Source organism: Leopardus geoffroyi, chromosome B2 (genome assembly GCF_018350155.1).
Source record: "Leopardus geoffroyi isolate Oge1 chromosome B2, O.geoffroyi_Oge1_pat1.0, whole genome shotgun sequence".
NCBI lineage: Eukaryota > Metazoa > Chordata > Mammalia > Carnivora > Felidae > Leopardus > Leopardus geoffroyi.
Window position 1 is genome coordinate 8705237 of NC_059332.1, and position 26484 is coordinate 8731720.

A 26484-nucleotide genomic window follows, 5' to 3' on the forward strand; every position below is an offset into this window, starting at 1 on the left:
TGTATATATGGAATCAATGGAAGAAAAAGTGAAAATGACAGGGTAGAATAAAAGATAATTAAGATCACACTAAGAAGTCACAGTTTGAAGGTACACATGCAGGAAGGTAAAATAATCCCAGGATAATGGCAGCAGTGTATACAGTCAGATTGGAAGAAGAGTCACTTCTAGCAGTTAGATGATTCCAGCAGCCTCGGTATTAAGGAAGTAGTAAGAAACAGTAACAAAACTTGATCCCGTAGTATGTCCTGGGTATCTGAAAAACCATATCCATTTAATCCTCTCTATTTTGAACTAAGAAACCTGAGCCTCAGAAAACTGACCTGCTGAGGGGCACCTGGGTGGCTCAGTCGGTTGACCCTCTGACTTCGGCTCAGGTCATGATCTCGCGGTTCTTGAGTCCCAGCCCCACATCGGGCTCTCTGCTGTCAGCCTGTCAGCACACAGCCCGCTTCAGATCCTCTGTCTCCCTCTGTCTGCCAATCCCCCGCCTGCATTCTCCCAAAAATAAGTATTTTTGAAAAAAGAAAGTAACCTGCTGAAAGTCAACCCAGAACTAATTAGCTATTACAAATGCCACAATATTTCACCAACTTGTGCTTTCTAAATGAAATATTGGCAACAGAAAGTGAAAAACAGAAGTTCATTGACAGGTCCAGAGCTCCATCAACCAGGAGATCTCAGATGAGTCACCTGACCCCTTCCCTAGCTCACCTTCCTTATCTGCAACTAAGAGCACCTACCAAAATTATTTCTTCCATCTCTAAAGTTTTCCTGTTGCAATACTAATACTTAATTCATCAGCCTTGCCACCCTCAAGTCAATCTGCCAATGAACATCCCCATCAACTTCATCTTCCACTCATCCCTGGCTGTGAACTCTCAAATAAATCTGATTTCAGTCTCCTCAACAAATGCACTCAAGCAAAAACTCTTCAGTGTGAGGCCATCTCCAGTCAACTCGACCTACAGGTGATAGGCCTTCTGTGATACTGTGATATAACAGAAAGTATATATTTGCTTTCATCCTCAGTTCCTAGTACAGAGCCCCTACAACTCTTATAATTCCCTGAGTGATAAGGGTGAGAGGAGCATTTATGGTTATTCTGAATAAGCCCTTTTCAACCATATCTGGATTCATGCTAATGAGGTAACTCTTAAGAGGATGGGGGCTGGTTGTCAAAGGAACCAACAATGTAATTAAAAGGCTAGAACTTTCATCCCCAACCCCAAACTTTGGGAGTTCAAGCAGCACTGGTCAATGATTTCATCAACCATGCCTAGGTAATGTAGACTCCACAGAAACCCTCCACGTTGGTGAATGTACTGAGGTGCTGGGAGGGTGGCATACCCAGAGAGGGCATGGAAGCTCCACTTCCATTAGCACATAGCTTGCCCTGTGCATTTCTTCCATGTGGATGTTCCTGAGTTGTATCCTTTACAATAAACCAGTAATAATAAGTAAAAGGTTTTCGGGAATTCTATAAGCCACTCTAGCAAGTCATCAAACCTAAGTAGGGGGTCATGGGAGCCAAATTTACAGTTGGTCAGAAGTATAGGTGACAATTCTCACAATGGACATCTAGAGTGGTGGGTAGTCTAATGAAACTGAGCCCTTAACCTATGAGGTCTACACTAACTCCAGACAGTTCATGTCAAAACTGCTCAGTACAGCCCTTTTGATTCCCTGAGCAACACCATGGTGGTTGGGAAAAACAAGTGCATTATGAAAGGGGGCAAAAAGGGAGGCAAGAACAAAGTGGCTAATCCATTTTCTAAGAAAGATTGGTAGGATGTAAAAGCACCAACTATGTTCAACAGAAGAAATACTGGAGGGGGCACCTGGGTGGCTCAGTCAGTTAAGCATCCACTTTGGCTCAGGTCATGATCTCACAGTTCATGGATCTGAGCTCTGCTTCAGGCTCTGTGCTGACAGCTTGGAACCTGAAGCCTGCTTGGGATTCTCTCTCCCTCTCTCTCTGCCCCTCCCCTGCTTGCACTCTGTCTCTCTCTCTCTCTCTCTCTCTCTCTCTCAAAAATGAACGAACATTAAAAAAAATTTTTTTTAAGAAATATTGGAAAAAACACTAATCACAAGAACTCAAGGAATTGAAATTGCATCTGATGGCCTCCAAGACAGTGTTTGAGAAGTGGGCCTTGCTGATCTGCAGAACAATGAAGTTACATTTAGAAAAATCAAGCTAATTATTGAGGATGTTCAGCACAAAAACTTCCTAAGTTCCATGGCATGGATCTTACCACTGACAAATGGTGCTCCATGGTCAAAAATGGCAGACCATGACTGAAGCTCACATTGATTCCATGACTAGGAATGGTCATTTGCTTCATCTATTTTGTGTTGATTTTACTTAAAAATGCAACAATCATATTCAGAAGACCTCTTATGCTAAGCACCAATAGGTCTGCCAAATTCCAAAAAAGATGATGGAAGTCATGACCCAAGAGGTACAGACAAATGACTTGAAAAGAGTGGTCGATAAATAGACTCCAAATGGCAGCAGAAAAGGCTTGTCAGTCTATTTACCCACTCCATGATGTCTCTGTCAGAAAAGTAAAAATGCTGAAAAAGCATTGGGAAGTATGAACTGGGAAAACTGATTAAGCTTCATGGTGAAGGTTCTGGAAAAGCTCCTGGGGATGGCACCAGTGCTAAAGTTGAACAAGCTGATGGAATGTGAGCCCCTGGTCCAAGAATCTTGTTTAAAACTCTGACATTTAATGGTGACAAATAAAAAAAAAAATGATTTGTGATATTTAAATAACAAAAATTGTTTTGTATAGAAAACCTACATATTCAGTGTCCCAAGTATTGTCATTATAGAAAAACGTACTTTATCTTTACCTTCTATGATTTCCTATAAGAAATTATACCCCTGCAAGCCATTTGACCACATTCAGAGCACAATATTACTGGGGTTTTTTTTTTATTAGACTTTATTTTTCAGATCAGTTTTAGGTTCCCAGCAAAATCGAGCAGAACAGAGTTCCTATACACCACCCCACCACCAAGGTGTCCCCAATTATCAACATCCTCCACCAGAATGGTACATTTGGTATATCAATGAACCTATGATGACACATCATTATAACTCAAAGACCATATTACAGTTCACTCATGGTACTAAACATTCTACGGGTTTGGAAAAATATGTAACACCATGTATCCACCACTATAGTATCATACAGAATAGTATCACTGCCCTAAAACATTCCTTTGTAGCCTGCCTATTCATTTCTCTCCCCTCTTCCCCAACACTGGCAACACTGATCTTTTTACTATCTCTTTGTTTTTTCCTTTTGCAGAAGCCACAGAGTTGGAATCATCCAATGTGTAGCCATTTCTGATTGGCTTCTTTCACTCAGTAATGAGATTGAAGTTTCCTCTATACCATTTCATAACTTGATTGCTCATTTCTTTTCAGCACTGGTTACCATCCCACTGCCTCTATGTACCACAGTTCATCCTTTCACGGAAGGACATCTTGCTTGCTTGCACTTTCGGCAATTATGGTTAATAAAGCAGCTATAAACATCTGTGTGCAGGTTTTTGTGCAGACACAAACTTTCAAGTCCTCTGGGTATACACCAAAGAGCATGGTTGCTGCATCATATGCTAAAAGTACGTTAGTCTTGTAAGAAGCTGCCAAACTGGTTTCCCAAATGGCTGCACCATTGCACACTCCTACCGGCAATGAAGGAGAGTTCCTGTTATTCCGCACTCTCACCAGCATTTGGGGTTGTCAGTGGTCCAGATTTTAGCCATACAAGTACACGTGTTGTGGTATCTCCTTCTTTCACTCGCATTTCCTTAATGACACATGAGGTGGATCATCTTTCATGTGCTTATTTTCCATCCACGTATCTTCTTTGGTGAAGTGTCTGATGAGGTATTTAGTCCATTTTTTTAACTGGGTACTTTATTTTCTTACTCTTGAGCTTTAAAAGTTCTTTATGCATTTTAGATAACATTCCTTCATCAGATTTATCTTTTGCAAACATTTTCTCCCAGTATCTGACTTGTCTTCTTACTCTCTTGACAGTCTTCTCTTGCAGAGGAGAAATTCTTAATTTTAATGGAGTCCAGCTTGTCAGTTCTTTCTTTCACAGATCAAGCCTTTGGTGTTGCATCTACAAAAGCCATCCACACCCCAGGTCACGTACATTTTCTTCTGTGCTATCTTTATCGCCATTAATTAAAATACATATGTGTGTGTGTGTGTGTGTGTGTGTGTGTGTGTGTGTATACCTATATACTTATGTATACGTATACATACATGTCACACATACATATGTATACGTATATACATATACGTATATATATGTATACATATGTATGTGTACATATATGGAGTGGCCAGTATGCAGCTGGTACTTAAGACAGAGGATGAGTCAGGCGATTAAACCCTCAAGCATCCTGAAGCACTGCTTTCAGAAGCTCAATCAAAGAACCGCTAACACAGTGAGTCTCCAGCGGGAGACGTCAGGGAAGTCAGGGTACAGTCCCGTGGATGCAGGATCACACTTAGGAGCACAGGCAAGGGAGGAGGCCAGCCTGGATACAAATCCCAACTCTGCGCCCACCAGCCGTGTGCCTCTGGATCTTAACTTCCTCAACCAAGAAATGGGGAGAATATTTATAGCCACTTCACCTCACAGGGCTGTTGTGAAGATGAAAGGCGTAGGCATATGATGCGCTTAGCGCCTGTCCCACGGAGCCTGTCCCTCCCAGCCTGCCCCCCTGAGCCTGCACAATACACACCAGCACTTCTGTTTCTGCATTCTTCAAAACGGGACGTGGGCACGCAGTTTGCTTTTTAATCATGATGTTTCGTTTTATTTTCAAATTTCAAGGAAGATTCAGGGAGACTCTGATTCTCCTATTCTCTGGTTACCTAATAAATCGATGAGTCAAAATAAATGAGGAACAGCATGTGGGAGGTAGCAGACACAAGCCAGCTGGAAAAGTATGGGGTTAAAATCTCAACCTGGTGAAAGCGGTGTTTTCTTTTTTTAAACACACAATCCCCACTTGTAATAAAGCAATTAAAATTTTAGGTGAAAAGCTCAATTCATTTAATATTTCAATATTATATTATTGGTTTTTATTTGTACTAATCTAAAAGGGGAAAATAGACTATGAGTATTCAAAAATTAAACCACGTAAGTGAGGATAATTTATTTCTCAGTGACTTCAAAAGGAATCTGGTTCAAAGAACAGTGACTAACAAAATAAACCATGATTCTATTTTCTAGTGTAACTACAAAAATTATACACAAGAGAGTATCAAAATTGAATACTACTTTTAAAAGTACTTTCTTTTTTTAAGTTTTTAAAATTTATTTTGAGAGAGACAGAGACCACACGAGTGAGGGAGGGACAGAGAGAGTGGGAGAAGGAGCAGGCTCCAAACCACCAGCACAGAGCCTGATGTGGAGCTCGAACCCACGAAGCTGTAAAATCATGACCTGAACAGAAACCAAGAGCTGGACGCTGAACCAACCAGGCCACCCAAGGCCCTTAAAAGTCCTTTTTTTTTTCTTTTTTTAATGTTTGTTTATTTTTGAGAGAGAGAGAGACAGAGCATGAGTTGAGGAGGTGCAGAGACAGGGAGACACAGAATCTAAAGCCGGCTCCAGGCTCTGAGCTGTCAGCACAGAGCCCGACCCGGGGCTCGAACCCACCAACTGTGAGATCATGACCTGAGCCAAAGTCAGACGTTCAACCGACCGAGCCATCCAGGCACCCCAAAAGTACTTTTAAAAATCATTAACTACAACCAATTAGGTGATATAAAAACCTGCAAATAACATCAACTATATCTAAATAAAATGGCAAAAAAATACACATAAATCATTTCCTTATCTTAAAATTGGTTAAATTATCTCTTCTTGATCTTAAACTCAAATAAAATCCATTTTGCAGAAAAATAAAAATGAGATTAAAAAACGATTATGACCTGACTCATTTATAAGCCAATCAGATATATGCCTCCTGCATTAGATTGGTCAATGGACGAAGTAGTCAAGGACAAAATGTTACAACTTTATATCTAAATAAATGTTAACTAAGTGATATTTTTATAATATAGTTCAAACAATACAGTAGCTTCCCTTTCTTACCAGCCAGAGGATATGGTCCAAAACCCCCAGTGGATGCCTTACACTATATATCTATATATATCTATATAGATCTATATATATATAGATATACATCTCCATATATCCATATATGTGTGTGTGTGTGTGTATATATATATATATATATATATATATATATATATATATGGTACCAAACCCTAGATGTATTGTTTTTTTTCCCGCACATGCAGAACTCTGATGAAGTTGAATTTATAAATTAGCCCCAGTAAGGGATTAACAACAATAACTAATAATAAAATAGAAAAATTACAACCACAGACTGTAATAAAAGTTATGTGGATGTGGTCTCTCTCTCTCTCTCAAAGTATCTTACTTTCAGGGCACCTGGGTGGCTCAGTTGGTTGAGCGTCTGACTTCAGCTCAGGTCATGATCTCACAGTTCACAAGTTTGAGCCCCGCATCAGGCTCTGTGCTGACAGCTCGGAGCCTGGAGCCTGCTTCGGATTCTGTGTCTCCCTTTCTCTCTCTGTCCCTGCCCTACTCATGCTCTCTCTCTCTCTGTCTCTCAAAAACAAACAAACAAACAAAACATTTGAAAATTAAAAAAAAAAAAAAAATGTCTTCCTATCCCGTATTCGCCCTTCTTCCTATGATGGTAAGATGAGCCGCGAGGTGAACGAGGCAGGCATGTGATGAGGGGTCAGGCTGCCACTGACCTTCTGATGGTAGTCAGGAGGAGGAGCATCTGCTTCCGGACATGAGCTGACTGTGGCTAACCATACCCAGAAAGCAAAACTGCAGACAAAGGGGGACTACTGTATACATCTGCTTATCCCACTCGCAACAATTACCTTTAATGGTTTCCTCCACAACCTCTACCACTCGATCTATCTGTTGAACCTGAAAAGAAAACAAATGGTTAGATAAGCCATTTACATGAGACAAGAAACATTAATTAGTGATGACCCTTCTGCTTGAGTCAATGAAGCACGTTTTTCTAAGCCCACGAACTCAGGTTTCCTTTAATTCATGCATTTGGAGATACTATAAAAAAAATTGTGTATTAATGTTTTATGTTACAGTGAAGTATGAAATTACCATTCTCCTGTCCTCCCATGATAATTGAAGAAATAATAATACATTTAAATGAACCTCCTGGCGTTCTGTTAGCATAGCCTATCAACATCAACTCAACAGATCCAGGGACACAAACTGAAGTTTAATTAAAACATGTCTCTTCACACACATATTCTCTTCTTTTCATTCTTCAAGAAAAATGGCACAAAATGACAACCTACGCAAAAGGACATGCTGGTGGTGAGATCTACCCCCTATTCTATGCTTTATTACTCTAACACTGAAACACCTTTTAATGAATGTCTACCATGTGCTAGGCGCTGTGCTCGGGTCAAAGGAATACAAAGTCAAAGAGTGCATCTCAGAGAACCAAAGGGGACTCTAAGAGTAGCTAGGGTGTAGAAGGAAAATGGAAAAAAGCAAAGACTGTACTTACTGCAAGAAGCTAAGGGAAGGGAGAAAGTCAAAAAGGAAAAAATCATAAGTTGATATTACTTACACCTTGCACAATCCTCAAGCTACAACTTTATAACAGAATACATGCTCATCGAAAAAATTCAAACAAATCAGAAATGCAAAAAGGAAATAAAGTAACCTGTAACATCCTACACCCTCCATTTCTGCTCCAAAGATAATATCATTCATAATAGTTCAATAAGTAGATACCAAGACATTTGTCAGTACAGAATATTTACATATAGCTTTGTTTTGTACTTTTTTCCTTATAAATTTTGAGATAAATAGGTACACAGATAGATGAGAGTGAAAATAACAATCCTGTCTCTATACATCATCAATACATAAGGTCTACTTCATTTATGTTACTAGCTGCCTAGTATCTCATGTAGAGATCTATCATAATGCATTCATTCATTCCCCAACTGATGGACCCTTACGTTATTTCTTTCACTATTATACAAAGATGCTGCAATGAACTCAAATGAGATAAGAACCTTCTAAAAAGACTTTAATAAAAGTGCAATGGCAACCCTCTTTTGAATATTCCATTGGCCTCAGTGTCTTACAGGAAATAAGGAAAGACTTGCGAGAACACACCTGAACTTGATTCTGCTTCTGACCACTCAGCCCAGCATAGTGGTAGGAGTAGCAATAATTATTGAGAAATTGCCAAAGGCAAAGTAAATCTCTGTTGCATCTTTAGTCCCAAACAAACCTGCCTTGCTGGAACCACCAGGTTCTGGTTTTATGAAGAGAATTCATGCGGCTTCCTTACAGAATGTGATCAAAGTCAAAATATCAGAGTTCAAAGAAGAGGAAAGCAGCCAGTAGGGTCAAATGGTACGAAGATAGTGAGTTAACATAAAGACTGGAATGCGTATGCCTGATTTAACAATGAGGGAATCGATGAACTTAGGGGAAGCAGTGAGCTCAGCAGTAATGAATCATAACTAAAAAAACAGTGACAGCAAATAGAGACTACTCTACAGACAGATGGATAGAAAGGAGACACGAGCTGGTCAAATTTCCCAGTGAATGTGGGTGAATGAACAAGGTATCAGATGAGGATACAAGACAGAGAATAAAAGTAATGCGGGGCGCCTGGGTGACGCAGTCAGTTAAGCGTCCGACTTCAGCCAGGTCACGATCTCGCGGTCCATGAGTTCGAGCCCCGCGTCAGGCTCTGGGCTGATGGCTCAGAGCCTGGAGCCTGTTTCCGATTCTGTGTCTCCCTCTCTCTCTGCCCCTCCCCCGTTCATGCTCTGTCTCTCTCTGTCCCAAAAATAAATAAACGTTGAAAAAAAAAAATTTTTAAGAAAAGTAATGCAAGATGAGATGATCCAATGGTGGAATTAAAACACAGAAGCTTTCCTACGCAGGTGGAGACCTAATCGCTCAAAGGGACCACTGCACCCAGCCCGGAAGCACATGGACTGAGAAAGAGAGTCAGAATAACCTGTAGAAGAAGCAGTTAAAACATTAAAAAGTTGAGGGTAAGATAAAACTGTAATATTCTTAAAAGAAAACATAGCCATAAACGTAGGTGAACCTTAGGTTGGACGCTGGTGTCTTAGACGTTATACCAAAACCATGAATGACAAAAGAAAAAAGATAAAACAAAATTATAACCTCTTGGTACATTAAAGGACACCATCAAGAAAGTAACAAGGCAACACAGAAAATGGGAGAACATTTTTGGAAATCATAAACACGATAGGATTTAGATTTGTATCTAAAATATATAAGGAGCTCCTGCAACTCAGTAACGAAAAAAACAAATACTTAAAGGAGTAAATTTAATGTTATATATACTTTATAATAATGAGATACTACTCCATACCCACTAGGACGGCCATAATCAAAAGGGCAGACAATAACAAGTGTAGGCGAAGATACAGAGAAATTGGAACGTTTCTACATTTCTACATTGCCAGTGGGAATGTGGTAAAAGGGTGCAGCCGTTTTGGAAAACAGGCAGAGCCTCAAATAGTTAAACAGAGTTGCAACAGGATTCCAGTCCTTAGTATACACCCAAGAGAAATGAAGATACATGCCTACACAAAAACTAGTACACAAATGTTCAAAGCAGCATTATTCCTAATAAGCAAAAGGTGGAACCAACTCAAGTTTCATCAGCTGATGAAGACATCAACAAAAGGGTAAACATCCACACAATGAAGTATCATTAAACAAAGGGGAACGTAATAGACAGTAGTCCCCACTTTACCAGGAGTTTCACCTTCCACGGTCTCATTTACCTGCAATCCAGAAGCAGATGACCTTCCCTCTGACATATCATCAGAAAGTCAGCAGCAGCCTAATCCTACGTCACGGTGCACATGTCATTCCCGTCACGTAGGCATGTTATCATCTCACATCATCACAATGAGAAGGATGAGTACAGTACATTAAGATAGTGTGAGAAAGAGATCACATTCACGCATGAGATTATGTAATACATTACATCACATTATGCTTTTATTATAGCATATGACTATAACTGTTCTGTTTTAGTAATGGTAATTGTTGCTCATCTCTTACTGTCCCTAATTTATAAACTATGCTTTAGCATAAGTATGTATGTATGGGGGGGGGGGGAACACTGTATATATAGGGCTCAGGGCAATCCACAGTTTCTGTATGCACTGGGGGTCTTGGAATACATCCCCCCCCCCCATGGATAAAGAGGGAATACTATATGCTACAACATTATGCCAATCCAAAGCCAGACCAAATTAGTCAAATACTGCACGACTCCATGTATATGAACTGGCCAGAATAGGACAATCTTCAGAGACAAAGTAGATCACTGAGTGCCTGTGAACGGCAATAAAAGAAATGAGAGAAGCTGCCAGGGAGGGCTGGGTTTCTTTTTGGAGTGCTGAAAATATTCTAAAATTCACTCTCGTGGATTGTGGCGTACTTCTGAATATATTAAAAATCATTAAATTATACATGCTTCATGACAGCACTGTATGCTGTGTCCATTATATCTCAAAAAGGCTGTTATTACAATAATAATAATAATAATAATAATAATAATAATACAGGCTGATGGCAGTCAAACGTTCTAATACCAAGGTCATGAACCTCAAGGAAAAACTGAGGATATATATTCCCAATTAAAGAAGGCTTAAAGAAACCTGAGAATTGAATGCAACTTCAAATATGGGGCTTTTTCTTTTCCTATCGAGGACATTACTGGGACATCCGGCAAGAGCTGAATACGGTCTTCACATAAGCCTACAGTGTACCAATGTTAATTTCCTGATTTTTATAATTATACTCTAAGAGTGTACGAAAATATTCTCATTTTTTAAATATACGGGTATTCAGAAGTAAAGAGGCATCACGTCTACATCTTACTCTCAAAGAATCAGAAATATATACATTTTTTTAAAAAGATAATTATAAGCAAATTTATTAAAATATTAACATTTGCAGAATCTGGGTAAAGGGTATATGGTAATTCCTTTTGTTTGCAATTTTCCTGTCAGTGTGAAACTATGTCAAAATAAAAGTTTAAAATATATGTGTGTGCGTATGTATATGTTGAACAAATAAAGAGAATTTTTGTTTATGCTGATAGTCGCACAGAATTTGCTCGAATGTATATACACAGCTGAAAATATATTATCTGATTTTTATGTTTTATTTTATACTGAGAGAGAGAGAAAGAGAATGAAAGCACACCAAGGTGGGGCAGAGAGATGGAGACGGAATGTGAAGCAGGCTCCAGGCTCTGAGCTGTCAGCACAGAGCAGGACGCAGGGCTCGAACTCACAAGGAGCAAGATCATGAGCTGAGCCGAAGTCGTTTGTTTAACCGACTGAACCACCCAGGCACCCCTATTGTCTTGTCTTTTCAAAGAAGGACTTAATTCCATTTGCTTTATGGCAGAAAACTCAATGTTCCCTACACATAATTTAATCACTAGGTAGGTGCAGGGCCTCTAGAACTTGAAAAAGAAGCGTCTACCAAACATTAAGAAAATAAAAACAACACTTGATTACAAACACGCAGGGAGAAAGTTCAGTGAGCGATTTAAAGAAAATATTGTGTTGCTTCCATTTCTAGTGAGGTGGATTTTGGAGGAAGTGGTGGGACAAAAAGAAAGAAGGGGAAGCAGAGAAGGAAGGGAGAGAAGAGACGGGGGTTGGGGGGAAACAGTTAAATGGGAGAGGGGAGTTAGAAGGCCAAAAAAAAAAACAAAAACAAAAACCACCAACACGTGGGAGGCAGGGAGAGAAGAAAAAACAATTACGAGAGAACAAACTCAAGATCCACGTAGGGTAATGAAGAATATATTGAATTCATTCTGGAGAGAAAAGGAAAGCTGTTCTTAATTAATACTATAAATTGTAGCCCTGAATACACAAGAGCTTAGTTTCTGGCATATAATTCAAATAAAATAAATAAAACAGTATCTCGTGTCCTTCAGGCACTTAGTTATAAATATACAGGAAAAAAAAAGGCATGCAGTATGTTCTATTACTGACTCCATATGTTGTCAACAATGAAGAAAGGAGTTAGTGAACAAACAATTCATAAATAACATTAACGAGTCACTCTGCTGCAGAACTTTTAAAAGAAATCCATCAAAATATTTTATTCAGCTATTATGAACTACTCTAAATTTATAACTAAACACACTCGGAAGAAACAAACTTACACAAAGTCACCTAAAGCAAATCAAAGTGCTCTTCGTTTAGAGCGGTGCCGTCCGACAGACCTCTCTACACTGATGGAAGCGTTTCTATGTTGTGCCACCCAACGTGGCAGCCAACGGCCCCCTGTAGTCACTGCGTACTTGAAGTGTGGCTACTGGGACCGACAAGCTTTCAACGTGAATTAACTCCAACAGTCAGATGCAGCTATTGGCAGGTCACACCAGAAAGTGCAGGTTTAGAGTGTGGCTCGGCCAGCCACCCAACCTGCGGCAATTCGCGACACACCACAGACAGAGTTCTGCCAACCAGGCTTAAAAAAAGTCCCGTCAGGGAGCAGGCTGATACCGTCTGGAGGTCAGCGGCTCTTGCCCTAGCAGCTTTTGCCCGAACAACGAGCCACAAGGTACGTTAATGACTAGTAATGGCACAGTGACAGCTAACATTTCTTGAGCAATTACCACGTCCCAGGCTCTGCGCTAACACGTCACATGCTCTATCACATTTAATCCTCAGATATTCCTAGGCAGGAGGTACTACTGTTATTTCGGAGGCTGAAGGAACCAAAGCACAAGGGTACCCGGCGAAAGTCTGGCCAGGTGTTTTTGGCAGATCTCATCCAGGAGTGGCACACGGGACGTGGGTGGTACGTTTCATGACTGTTCCTTTTCCTATGCACGTGGAGGCCATCACTAAAGGATCACAGAATGCCACCCGACTGAACTTGGACTTTCAAGAGACCCCAGTAGCAACTATTCCCCCAACCTCTGCCCACAAATCACGACTGGCATGCATGCACTCACTTCACAAGTATCTATTAAGCACCAACTAAACACAAAGCACTGCCTAGCAACTGGGAACACGATGGTGGAAAATACAAAGTCCCTGCTTCATGGGCCTTACATTCTAATGGGGAGGGGAAGGGGGGCAAAACACGTTCAACAACTGAAAATGTTCATTTCTTGTCATGACAGATACCACGAAGAAAATAAAATCTGGAAGTGGCAGGAGGTAGAGAGGGCAATTCTGCCACGGTGGTCCAGTAAACATCTCAACAGGCAGCACTAATCCTGGGACCTGAACCATATGACAGGAGCATCAACGTGAACCTCCAGGGCAGAGACAAAATGGCGGTGAGTGAGGGGCAGAGCGACAGGGGAGGCGGTCAGATAGTTGGGTGGGGGAGGCCCGGTGAAATGCTGTACCAAATGCTATGCTGTTCAGATCCCACTCTGCTTGCACAAGGACGGCACTGTGGGGTCAAGAGAACCCCTTCAACAGCAGCACTGAGGCTAATTCTATTGAAAATGTACCCATATTTCTCTAGTACTTGGTGTGAGTGCTTTTATACTTGCACGGATCTGGCTGGGGCTTTACTATTTCTAGACTTCATCCCGAGGCACCTCAGATCCTTTCAGAAAAAAGGTGAATACGTTATAGGTACATATTCACACAGATCCAGAGGAATTCTCTCATTGTCTCCTTTAATTGATTGTATGTAAATAAACTAGGACAACCTGTCCTGTCATTACCATTCTAATTAAAAATACCAATACCAGACCAAAACTTCAAAACCACCTATACACCCTATCAACCTTTAAAAAAAAGGAAAAGGAAAAGGAAAAGGAAAAGGAAAAGGAAAAGGAAAAGGAAAAGAAAAAGAAAAAGAGAAAGAGAAAGAAAAAGAAAAAAAGCCTTTCTTTCTCTGTTAAGAACTATACTATAAAAAACTTCTCACTTTTACCATAAGGGGAGTCTGATTCAATAATCAGCATCTGATAGATTAAAGGTCAATATGGACTTCTCTCTTGAAAAAAAAAACAAAAACAAAAGGCATTTTTCTCCCAAAAGTTTTCTCCAAGTTGTGAAGGAAAAGTCCCTACCTCTATCCATGGTTTTGCAAGACAGCTCAATGTCCAAACCTCTGAAATGTGGGGAAGTCCATAGTAGTCACTAAACTAACCCTACTAGAACGATCACTGAATTCACAAGCCTGTGACCAAATTTGCTAATGAGATACACCAAAGAATGCTGGATACTACGTGTGGTTTAACTTTTTCAACAAAACCTTCTCATTTTCCGGCATAGTTTTATCTTCTTGCATCTCTTCATTGAGAAAAATTTCTCCCCAATGGCAGAAATAGTCCTTTCATCAGAAGTTGATATGGCAGCACATTCCACACATCACTAAAAGCGTATTTTCCACCTGAATGGTACCAGTGAGTGACTAACACTCAGTAAGACATAAAAATTACTAACAGACAGATAAGGCCAGGCTAGATGGATGCCAAGCAAAATTAGTTATCAGTACCAGAAACCTCTTCCTCTTAAATCTAATGAAAATACCCCTAAAACTTTCTTTGGTGGAAAAAAACAACTCTTTCTGCAATTATGACAAAACTCAACATGCTAAAAACACAACTGTATAGAGACACGTTATTTTGGACAATACTACGAAGTAAAAAATTACTTTTAAAGTGACACTAAAGTTAAAAAGAGGGCAATAATAGAACCAAAACACAAATACACATTAGAGATGTAAAACATCAGGTAATAAATAATGGTATATGTGTCATCGGCAGGATACTGGCCTCTCAAAGATGTCTACCTCCTAAGCCCCAGAACCTATGAATGTTACCTTCCCTGGAAAATGGACTTTGCAGATGTGATGAGATTAAGGATCTTGACATGGTGAGATTAACCTGGATTACCTAATACGGGCCCAATCTCCTCACAGGAGTCCCTCAAAGGTGAGAGTCTTCCCCTTCTGGGATAGAGAGAAAGGCAATGATAAAAAGGTAAGAGAGAGAAGTCACTACTGGCTTGAACCACGGAAGAATGGGCCACCAGTCACAAGTCCTTGCAAAAGGCAAGGAAAATGAGTCTCCTGCAGGGCCTCCAGAAAACAATGCAGCCGTATCAACACCCTGATTTTAGTCCAGTAAAATCCACGTCCAACTTCCAATCTCCAGGACTATAAGATAGTAAGTACACGTCGTGTTAAGCATTTTTGTGGTCATTTGTCATGTGGCATACAAAACTAATGCACTAATTAAGAGGCCAATATGAGAGCCTAAAACGGGACAAGAAAAATTTAAAGATAAATGCTGCAGGAAAAAGAGAACAATACAGAAAAAAATTGAGTTAAATGCATACCTTGTATTTAACATTCACTAGATGCTATACTAATAAGCACTGAAAGTAATGTAAAAATACCTAAAAATCTAAAATAATAATAAACAAAGTCCCTGGCCCTAAGGAGGGTCCATCAGAGTCAACTGCAAATAAACTAAAAAGTTGAATAAATCCTTTTCTTACTTTAAAAGAAGGGGTTTAAAAGAGACAGAAATACATACTTTATCAGACCTATTCTGAGATCCTGGGAATATACATTTTAAGTTTCAAACCTCATTATCCACTCATCACTACTCCCATCCAAATTTTCAAGTTTCTACTATATCAAAACTTTTAAAGACAATGAAAAGTGATAAAAAGACAAATCTTTCCCCCATGTTAAGAGAGACTGATTTCCTACTGTTCAGTTGTAGAAGTCCTTTATATATTCTAGATACAAACTGTTTAGGAGATCATGTATTTGCAGATATTTTCTTCCAGTCTGTGGCCTGCCTTTTCATTTCCTTAACAACATCTTCTGAGAAGCAAGAGTACTTACTTTTGATAAAGTCCAATTTATCAATTTCTTTTCTTTCAGTCCTAAGAAACAGTTGTGTCCATGTCCGTGTGTGTCCGTGTGTGCCCGTGTGTGTCCATGTGTGTGCACATGTGAGTATGCATGTGCATACCCAGGCATCCTAAGAAATAGTTTCCTAACTCAAGGCCACCAAAAAAGAGGGGCAGGTGGTAAAAGGTTTCAACACTTTACCAAAGATACAGCGATGGCAAATAATCACATGAAAATATGCTGATCATCACTCAACAGAGAGAAGCAAATTAAAACCACAATTAGCTACCACAGCTCACCCAGTACAACTGCTAAGATTGTAAGCCGGCAATGCCGACTTTTGGTCAGGATGCGAAGCAAGTCAACTGCTGCTACAGAACGAAAGGGTACAGCAGTTTTGGAAAATACTCTGGTAGTTTCTGGAAAGGCTGAGCAGATGCTGACCATATGACTAGGCAATACCATTCTGGGTATTTACCCGAGAGGGTGCAAACAGTGCCACACGCAGATCCGTGCATGAATGCTCACAGAAGCTTTATTTAATAGCCCAGAACTGTAAACAACACAAATTGCCTCCACTGGTGAGCAGATAAACTGTCCATCTATAAAGTGAAAAAATCCTACATAACAAACACTAACGGACTAGTAATAATCACAGCAACAGGGATGAATACCGAAGGCATTACACTAAGTGAAAAAAGCAAGAAACAAAGTAACATGTAATTCCATTTCTAGGACGTTCTGAAAATGGCAAAACTGTAAGACAAATCAGAACCACGGTTGCCAAAGACCGTGGGTATGTGTGTTAGGTTGCGGGGTGGGGGGTTGACTACAAGAGGACACAGGGAACTTTCTGGTGCAATGGAAATGTTGTTTCTTAACTGTGATCGTGCTTACACAACAGAGTACGTTTGTCACACTTCATCAAAGATAAATTTCACTATATGTTAATTATGCCTCAATGAATCTGTCTTAAAGCCAGAAAAAGGACCAGTATAAATAACATACAAGAAGATAATGAACAAATAGCCAGTACAGGGCATAGAGAAACAACCACTCGATTATACCGCTTCGTTATAATAAGTGTCACTTCTTCTAGGCTGTGCTACTGCTCAGACTTTCCCCCGGTCCTATTGGGTCTCACTTGAGCACTTCGTGCAATGCAAACCCGTTCTCTCCACCTTCACAGGGCCCTCTTTATTCCTCATCTGCATTCCTCCAAACTACCCCTCTTCAACTACCCTCTCTGAATTACACTTCCTGCTAGTCCCCTGCCTTCCAGGCACCCGTAAGCCCACATGCTCTTCTTTAGATGTGCTGTGGCTTCTGCTAAAAGCCTTTTCTCCTCTCTCCACCCAATCACTACTCTTGGCTTTGAGGCCCAAGTGTAGGACGACTCCATCCAACATGTGTCCCCACAGGGGACTTTATCGCCTCTGCGTATTCATCATGATTGTTTGTGCCTCTCTTCACATTTCACGGGTTTCAGGGGAAAGACATTTTATTCAGCTCTGTATCTCTAGCAAAGAGTTCTTGTTCCAGGCACAGCGTATGTTGCTCGATGTTGACTCTATTAGTTAAGAGAATTTAAAAAAAAAAAAATTAAAGAAATAATAATAATAAAGCTAATACAGACAGAGCATTTACCAAGTGCCAGGCACCGTGCTCACCACGTTACACGTATTAACTGGTTTAACCCTGACGAAACTCAGAGTTAGGTTCTATTATTACCTCCCATCTACAGGGGAGGAAACTGAGGCACGGAGAGGTGAAACGACTTGTACAAAGCCATATAGCTAATAAGTAAGTGGTGCATCAGGGATATGAATCTGTGCAATCTAGCTCCTGAATCCACGCTCTTAACTACTAATATGTGCTACTTTCTTAAAATATGTGAACGACGCAAGAATATACACACATACAGGAAAAACTACAAGAGGCCACAAAAGAAATGAAAACGAAGGCACAAACACGAATGGCCTTTTAAATTTACATGTCATTCTGGTATGATACTGCCTTTTCAATAATTAAAGTTAAAAAAAAAGCAATATAACAAGATGAAATACATCTTTGAAGCAGAGACAAACCAGAAGGACACAATTATTCACGCTTTGCCCTCGATATCAATGCTGCTATTACCGTGACACTTTGCTCCACTCCATGAATTCATTTACCTTTTGCAATAAGATATAGGACAGAAATATTCTCAGATAGAGTCTCTTTCAAATGCTGCTGTATTTATACACGTAATTTTCAAAATTAAAGTGTCCACATTGGAAACACTCATCGTGCTGTTTGCCTTTTCAGTATTAGGGCAGGCTGACTGAAAAGATGTTTAAGCCACTGCAAATCAACCTGGTTAATAGTCCCTGAGATAAGCGGACACCTGTGCTGAACAACATTTTTGTTCAGCTATCCAAAGAAAAGTGTGCACCTGCCTGCGGGGCTCACAGCTGGCAAATCAGGAAGTTTTGTCATTTACAAATTTTCAACATCAAGTTATATATCCTGCTATGAACTGCATGTTTCCAAATGTTATAACCTAAAATGCACATTTTATTTAGGATTTCTAGAGATAGTATACAACTACTAAGATAAGCCTAATGAATCAACACCACGTTCAAATGCAGTCCTTGTTTATTAACTAGCACAGAAAATCAACACAAAATGTACAGTTCTGTAAACATGCTCCCTCCTAAAAATTTCAAAACCAACCCTCCTAATAAACGTCACGCCTATAAATAATAACTACAATAATGGAGAGATAACACTGCCTGAAGAAGAACTCAAGCAAATATTGTTTCATGTACCTATTCTTAACACAACTTCTAACTAACGGACACAAAGTATATTTCTCAAAGTACACCTGAGCCTTACCAAGAGGTTCCCGACTAATCCATCTCCCTATAGTCTTAGGAACCCATCCCACCACATTCTCTTGGGGAAGAGACATTCTAGGCTCACACCAGTTATCCAAGAACTGAAACGTAGGCTCCAAGAGGGAAGTGATCTTTGATAATCGTACATGTGGCGGCATACCTGTCCCAGGTGCTGCCACATAATAGGCTCTCAGGAAGTACCTGCTGGAGAAAAATGATGGGGCGGCCCCTGGGATTTGAAAATCCTGGAATCCTGAAGTCTGCTTTTTTTTTTTTTTTTTTTTTTTTTTTTACCAGATTTTAACAGAGCACAGTCTACTTTCTGCTTGACTAATCTAAAAAAAACTTTCCTGACAATACATGAGCTGAAGAGAAGGAAAGGAGCATTCAGTAGGTATCACAAGAGGCGCACTGCATGAAAACTCATTCCAAGGTGGGTGGGCTAACCATAACTATTACCCCCCGGGTGACAGAAAATTTTTCACTGTCAGGTAAAATGTTATTAAAAAGATCCTGATTCCATACTGGTTACCTGTAAATACATATATTCTAGATATAAAATATACATTTCATTTAATCATGCTATGAAACAAGTTTTGGTTACAAAAAAAAAAGACTTTTTTTATCTAAGACATGTATGTTTTCAAATCTGTTCTCTCTCCTCTCCCAATGTAAAAAAATTAGACATTTTTGTGCTCCAGAATGAGATCAGTTTAGAGGTTACTTCCACTGAAATCCATTCTTATGGACCCAGAGGTTGGTAGGTTTTGATATATTCTGTTATCTTCTCTTCATTCACCACCACACAAATAATATAAATTACAACTAGATCGCTTCAGGAGACAGTAGGAGAGATGACAATAAGACACTCAGGGGTCAAACAACTGGTAACTAAGTGCCCTCACTACATTGCTATCTCTGATAATGAAAACAAATTAAATGCACCATTTCTAAAGGGTGATACGGATGGAAATTCCCACGTTACAACAGTAGTAATATCCTTTTTAAATATTACATATCTTCCTAACTGCTTACTCCACGAGTACTTGCAAACACGAGGATAACGTGCCCTTTTAATTCAGGTGTACAATAAGTAGCTTGCTCACCCACTGATCCCCACCTAAAGGCAGCTTTTTATTTCAATCACTTGGTCAAAAGAATCAACACGTCCTCCCTGTATTGCGCAGTGACATAGACAAATCCTAGCAGACGACAAAAACACCTACTGCGGTTACAAGACCTCTTTCTTCCCCTTCTATTAAAGCCCTTCCATCACAGATATTCTGTAAGGGGAATTTTGTTAAGGAATATCAGTTTTCATTCGGTCTGTAAATCAACTGAGCAATACAATCCCAAACACCCTCAAAAACTAGTTTCCTATCGGGGCGCCTGGGTGGCGCAGTCGGTTAAGCGTCCGACTTCAGCCAGGTCACGATCTCGCGGTCCGTGAGTTCGAGCCCCGCGTCGGGCTCTGGGCTGATGGCTCAGAGCCTGGAGCCTGTTTCCGATTCTGTGTCTCCCTCTCTCTCTGCCCCTCCCCCGTTCATACTCTGTCTCTCTCTGTCCCAAAAATAAATAAACGTTGAAAAAAAAAAAAAAAAAACTAGTTTCCTATTGAGTCAATGAACTTAAACATCTTCATATTTTTTTATACTTCAGAATTTTTTTCTTTGTATAAATCAATTAATTCATTTCTTTATTTCAGGGAAACTCACTCTATCTCAGAAGGTTTCCATTTTTGTAGCAATTCTAACAATTATCTTCAGAAACAGGTCTTTTCAAACACCAGTTATAGATGATTTTGGTTTCCTACTCCAGATTTTTTAAAGTTTAGGTTCTATGGGCAAGGTTTTTTTTTTTTTTTAATTTTATTTTAATTTTTTTTCAATATATGAAATTTATTGTCAAATTGGTTTCCATACAACACCCACTGCTCATCCCAAAAGGTGCCCTCCTCAATACCCATCACCCACCTTCCCCTCCCTCCCTCCCACCATCAACCCTCAGTTTATGGACAAGGTTTTTATATACAGTCAGTTATGATACATGTTATATACATGCTGCCACTTAACAACTGCTCTAAAAATGATGTTTACAAAGAGTAGTCGAATCTCATAGCTTCATTGGAACACTAACTACTGAAGACACAATTAACTTACAACTCAAACAGTGTCACCAATAGTGTGAATCCACGTTCGGAAACTTCTCACAATATACTGACTTGCAATTAAAATAAAAAGCCCTTTGTGGACATCGATATATGATGTATGCTTCCTAAAAACTAGAAAACCCTTATATCCAACAAGAATAGTTAAGTAAATGATGGCATATCCTTCAATAGAGTGCTAATGCAAGATTTAAAGTGGTTTAGTACATGTAATACCGAAGAGAGCACAAGATTTAAAATGGTTTAAAACCTCATGGAGACATAAGGATAAAAATGGTTTGGAGATTACAGTAAGTCAAATGTGTACGAGTCTAAAGGTGGGGTGCCTGGCTGGCTCAGTCGGTAGAGCATGCAATTTTTGATCTCGGGGTCATGAGTTCAAGTCCCACGTTGGGCATAGAGCTTACATTAAAAAACAGACGAGGGACACAATGAGGGGAAAAAAGTGAAGGGGATAAGCAAACTTATACTTACTGTGTTTCAGGGATGGAATTATGAATATTCCTTGTATTCCCTTTTCAAAACCTGTGACCTTATTTCTCCATTCTCATAAAGGAGCAAAATAAGTAAGTCTTAAGAACTTCTGTGGTAACTAAACGCGATTAGGAAACAGAACGCAAAAGATACTGGACTAAATGGGGAAGAGGGAGACGTTAGTCGCCAAAGCCATGAGACGGTATCACCCCTGAGATAATCTTCCCCATTGCTGGCACCGGGCATCCTCCCTTAGAATGCCCCCTACCTCCTAACATATTCTGAGCCCATCGCTGCACACAGCAGAGTTCAGGAAGATGGTACCAAACTGTACACAGAGAAGAGGCTTTGTCATACTAAAGAAATTATGCTATTCCGATAACTGAATTCCTTGAGGTGAAATCTAAGAGGAATCCTATGTTTTTGCCACGTTCCATCTCTAAATCCGAATTCTAACGAGTTTCCTATTTCCCTAACACAGCAGGACTATGTTTATGGAGAAAGTTAGTCTGACCTGAAAACATAACTTGGGAGTCCATATTCATTTCATCCCTTAAACCAGGAGAAATCATAAAGTAAACAGACAAATGGTGAAAACAAACTAAACTTCTCAAACATTCAGGTTCTGTTTAACACGAGAATGTTTGCTCACAGATTATTAAATTTGCTAGTGGGGCAAGGACTCGACAGCAGAAAACAAGTTCATTACACTGAGAACACACTATAACAAGTTGTCGATAACGGGGCGCCTGGCTGGCTCAGCTGGCGGAGCGTGCGGCTCTTAATCTTGGGGTTATAAGCTCGAGCCCCACATTGGTATGGAGATTACTTAAAAAAATAAAATCTTAAAAGAAAACAAAACTTGTCAGTAGTATATAAAATAAATAAAAATCCAATAAACCTCATTCCAGGTGCCAATTATTCATGTAATTTTTTTATGCGCATACTGAATTTTTATATTTCTTTAAAAAATCAACAAAGCCTACTTTAAAAGAAGATTGCTGAGGGGCGCCTGGGTGGCGCAGTCGGTTAAGCGTCCGACTTCAGCCAGGTCACGATCTCGCGGTCCGTGAGTTCGAGCCCCGCGTCGGGCTCTGGGCTGATGGCTCAGAGCCTGGAGCCTGTTTCCGACTCTGTGTCTCCCTCTCTCTCTGCCCCTCCCGCGTTCATGCTCTGTCTCTCTCTGTCCCAAAAATAAATAAACGTTGAAAAAAAAAATTTAAAAAAAAAAAAAAAAAGAAGATTGCTGAGCAGGTTGAGTACAGCCCTTGGAGGGTGGTGAGGAGGACGAAGTACCACCATGTGGTCACAAATACCAACTAAAGGCCAGCTACCCTCGGGCCTTTTGTGAACAGTGATGGCCACAAAGAATGAGAGAGGGGGAACAGACAGGAAGTGTCCTGACTTCACAATGCTAAGTGCCCCACAGGGAAGAAGGCATGCCAATGACCAAAATACAGTAGGAAGATTCTTTCCTTCAGCCGGTCACCAAGCACTTCTTGAGTGCCTACTGTATGTCAGGCATCATGGGAAAGGCTGGAGTAACATGGTTAGAGTTTTAAAAAAGACTGAAAAGCTGTCCTGTAAAGTTAATGATTTAAGTAGAAAGGTGGCCTTAATCAAAAAATTCTCAGAGTCAAGGTAAAATCACAACTCTGTGGAATGCTGCGATGAGAGAGCAGATGACAGGTAACCGCACAGTGAGCTGCGACCCAGGAACTGAGGCACAGGATTGCGGAAGGCCGCGCAGGGGTCAGAGGAGGCTGAACGGAACGAATCATGTTGCAGAAGGGAGAGAGGAGCAGAAGTGGGGCGTTCCAGAAAAAGGCATCCGTGTGCTGGAGGGATGACAGATGGGTCCGTGGGATGGGAAAAGTACAATGATAACGTACACCATGGCAAAACGCAGCACGGGACAGGCAGACAAAGGCCAGGGGTTAGTAATGGACCTAAATCCCATACTATGGCTTCGTAATGTTTGGTGTTTTCAACATGAAAATCTGGAACATTCTTTTGTGCTAAGGTGAAAAAGTTACACAGACATGACAAAATTTCAGCGGCAACAGGGGAAGTGTGTTGACAGGTAGTCGGAAGCATAACAGAGCTTGTCAATAACACAGAAAGAGCAAATCAAATGTGGGCCTATCACGTGTTTCAACAACCTAGGATTTTCTGTCCTCCCCGTCAGGTACAAGCTTACCCCGATGATACTCAGTCCTTTAAGGTAGTCCTGCCGAGGCTGGGCTTGAGGAACACATCCAGCTAGCACAATTTTCTTGTTCTCCTCTTGAGCTTTTCTAGAAAGATGAAGAGAAAAACAGTGTCGTTCTTTTGCTCACAAGTATACCCTTGGAAACTGATGTAAGTGCATAGAAGTTCTCCAAATCATAAGAAGCCATTCTACCAAGAAGCTGGATTTTCTTACAACCGCTGCAAGAAAACACTGTAAGACTTCTGAACTGTGCATCCATTGATCACACCATTAAAGGACACAACAGCACTCCAACCTGATAATGTCTTTCGTTACCGTCCCAATACAAAACCAAAAAATGTACTTCCACAGAATTCTCAAGGATATAAAGCACTCTTACAAACCACACTTTCTAGGGGCCCCTGGGCGGCGTGGTCAGTTGAGCTTCTGCCTCTTAATCTCGGTTCAGGTCATGATCTCACGGTCCGGGAGTCTGAACCTCACATTGGGCTCTGGGCTGCTTAGGATTCTGTCTCTCCTCTCTGCCCCTCCCCCGTTTGTTCTCCCTCCCTCCCTCTCTCTAAAAATGAACAAACTTAAAAAAACACACTTTCTAGATAGACAAGTTAGCCATTCAAATAAGTTATTTTAATTACTAATGAAAATGTACCTAAAACTCATTCTATAACTTCTCAGTCGTTTGATCAGTATAAAAATAAAATATACTTTCAAAAAAATCAAACAAAAGTTAAAGAAATAGAAGGTATAATACCCTTTCTATCCTGGGAATTCATATATCTCCCAGTTTTGTTCCCTGGAGACTTATGCATAAGCTTAAGTGCTTATGCTAACTTATGCTAACAACATATGTACATATACATGTGGATGGACAGATAGACATCTTTGAGTATTTGAGAAAGTGTTCCACGATTATGGAAACATAAATGTGAAATCTATGCTAATTATTTCCCTAGAATAAATTCCAGAGAGTAGAAATGCCGATTCAAAGGCATACATTTCCAGTTATGAAGCATTTTTTTACTTAGAAGAAGGTTGGGATATATTTTATGCATCTGTGTTACTCATTTATCTCACATGCGTGTATACAGCAAACACTGACTATGTGCTAGAAAACAGTGGTGAACCCAGCAGAGCGGATATCTTTTCCTGGAAACTATGCATGTCCTTTGCCCAATTAAAATTACATTTTCAAGTCTTTAATTCTTTTTCAAGTGTGTGGGTTTTGGAATATAGTGACGCTTTGTTCCTTTTTTTTTTTTTTTTTTTTTTCCTTTTTGCCACATGCTTGGGTACTACGCTTTATACACCAAACTGTCTTCCTGGCCGCCCCCTGGCAATCTCTGTTTCTAAAACCATTTGAGGAAGTTAAGGGTATCAGCAACTCAGTTTCGGGAACATACCACTGTGAAGTGAAAAGTCTCTACACCTGGCACATTGTTTTGTTTTTCTCAACTTTTTCCAGAGAACAAACTCAGAACAGGAGGCCCCCCCAAAAACCCTGGGATTAACAGAACCAGCTATCTGGAATTGACAGCCACATCAAAACCTTCCGGGAGGAATGCAGGGAATGACTGAATGAACGGATAAGCAGAGTGTAAAAGACTATTCTAACATCATCTATAAGGGTTTCACTTCAATAACTTATTAGAGTGCTTTGGTATAATTTTTCCTCTTGGAATCCTGGGGGTGGGGCTGGCGGGAACGTGTTAACGGAATCAAAAAAATCTGAGTTTGGTAGATTGCTTACCACATCCAAGAGAATTCCTGCCTGGCTCTGCCTGCTGCTTCTACTTGTGTTTATCAGCACCATACACATCACCGCACACAAACAGTTTTCTTGCGGTAAATGTGAAATACCTTATCAGACGAAAAAAATCTTTCCATTTACATTAACAATCTACATGAGGAAGTGACATCTGGTTTCCTCAAGAATTCCCTCTAACACCCAGAATCACTGCAAACATCCAAGCGAGTCTGTGAGGTCACCAATAATTACATTCAAATTAGAAGGCCTGCCTCCTATAATGTGACTCAATTACTTAAATTATTAAGCACATCTAAGACATGACGTTGAGAGTTTAAGGGAACACATGCACTTTGCACTCAACAAGCTTCTGGTTTATAACGGATGAGACGTAAAAGGACATCAACAACACAGCATCAAATAAAATGCCACTAGTGAAGAAAGAGGCACAGGCTATACATATATGTATCAGGGAGGGAAAAGGAATATGCAGACAGAAACAGACAGTAAACACTTCCAAACAAACTTGAGGGGGTTTTTAGGGCAGACGGTAGGAGGAGAAGGTGGAAAATGCAGACAGAGAGCCCAAGGCGGTTGTTCCCGCATGGACGAAGACAAGACTGTCAGAGGAAAGTGTTACACTACAGAATTCCTGTATGAGGGAGACTGGCAAAGCTTATATTATGGAAGGAACCTTAAGAGAGAGGCTGGGGAGTTTCTATTGAAGTTAGTGGGAATGGGGAAGTGTTCTGGTGGCAGAGCGGACAAAGAGTGGCACCAAATCTTAGGAACATCACGCTGATGGCAAGACATAAAATGAAACATAAGGGGAGAAGGAGCCAAGAGGTGGGGAAATTTATTTAATACTCTAGGCTAAAGGATGTGAGGACCTGAATGCAGGTGAAAGATCTGAAAAAAGAAAGATTAAAGGAAAGGAGATGGGTTTTCCTCTTAAATATATTTGGGGAAAACCCAAGGAGGAATCCAAAGTGATGCCAAGGTTT

At 40.2% G+C, this 26484-nt stretch overlaps 1 protein-coding gene and 1 pseudogene across 8 annotated transcripts in view; one reads left to right on the forward strand and one right to left on the reverse strand.

Annotated features, from left to right (window-relative positions):
• The window catches only part of CDKAL1 (CDK5 regulatory subunit associated protein 1 like 1), a 715645-nt gene that overhangs the window by 512266 nt on the left and 176895 nt on the right, over positions 1–26484 (reverse strand). For all 8 annotated transcript variants that reach the window (XM_045497247.1, XM_045497246.1, XM_045497240.1 and 5 more), the window contains 2 exons: positions 23725–23821; positions 6971–7019 (listed from right to left, as the gene is read on the reverse strand). In XM_045497247.1, coding sequence (XP_045353203.1) covers positions 6971–7019; positions 23725–23821 — 146 coding nt within the window. The remainder of the gene's footprint in view (positions 1–6970; positions 7020–23724; positions 23822–26484) is intronic.
• Positions 1699–2729, forward strand: LOC123607969 (annotated as a pseudogene).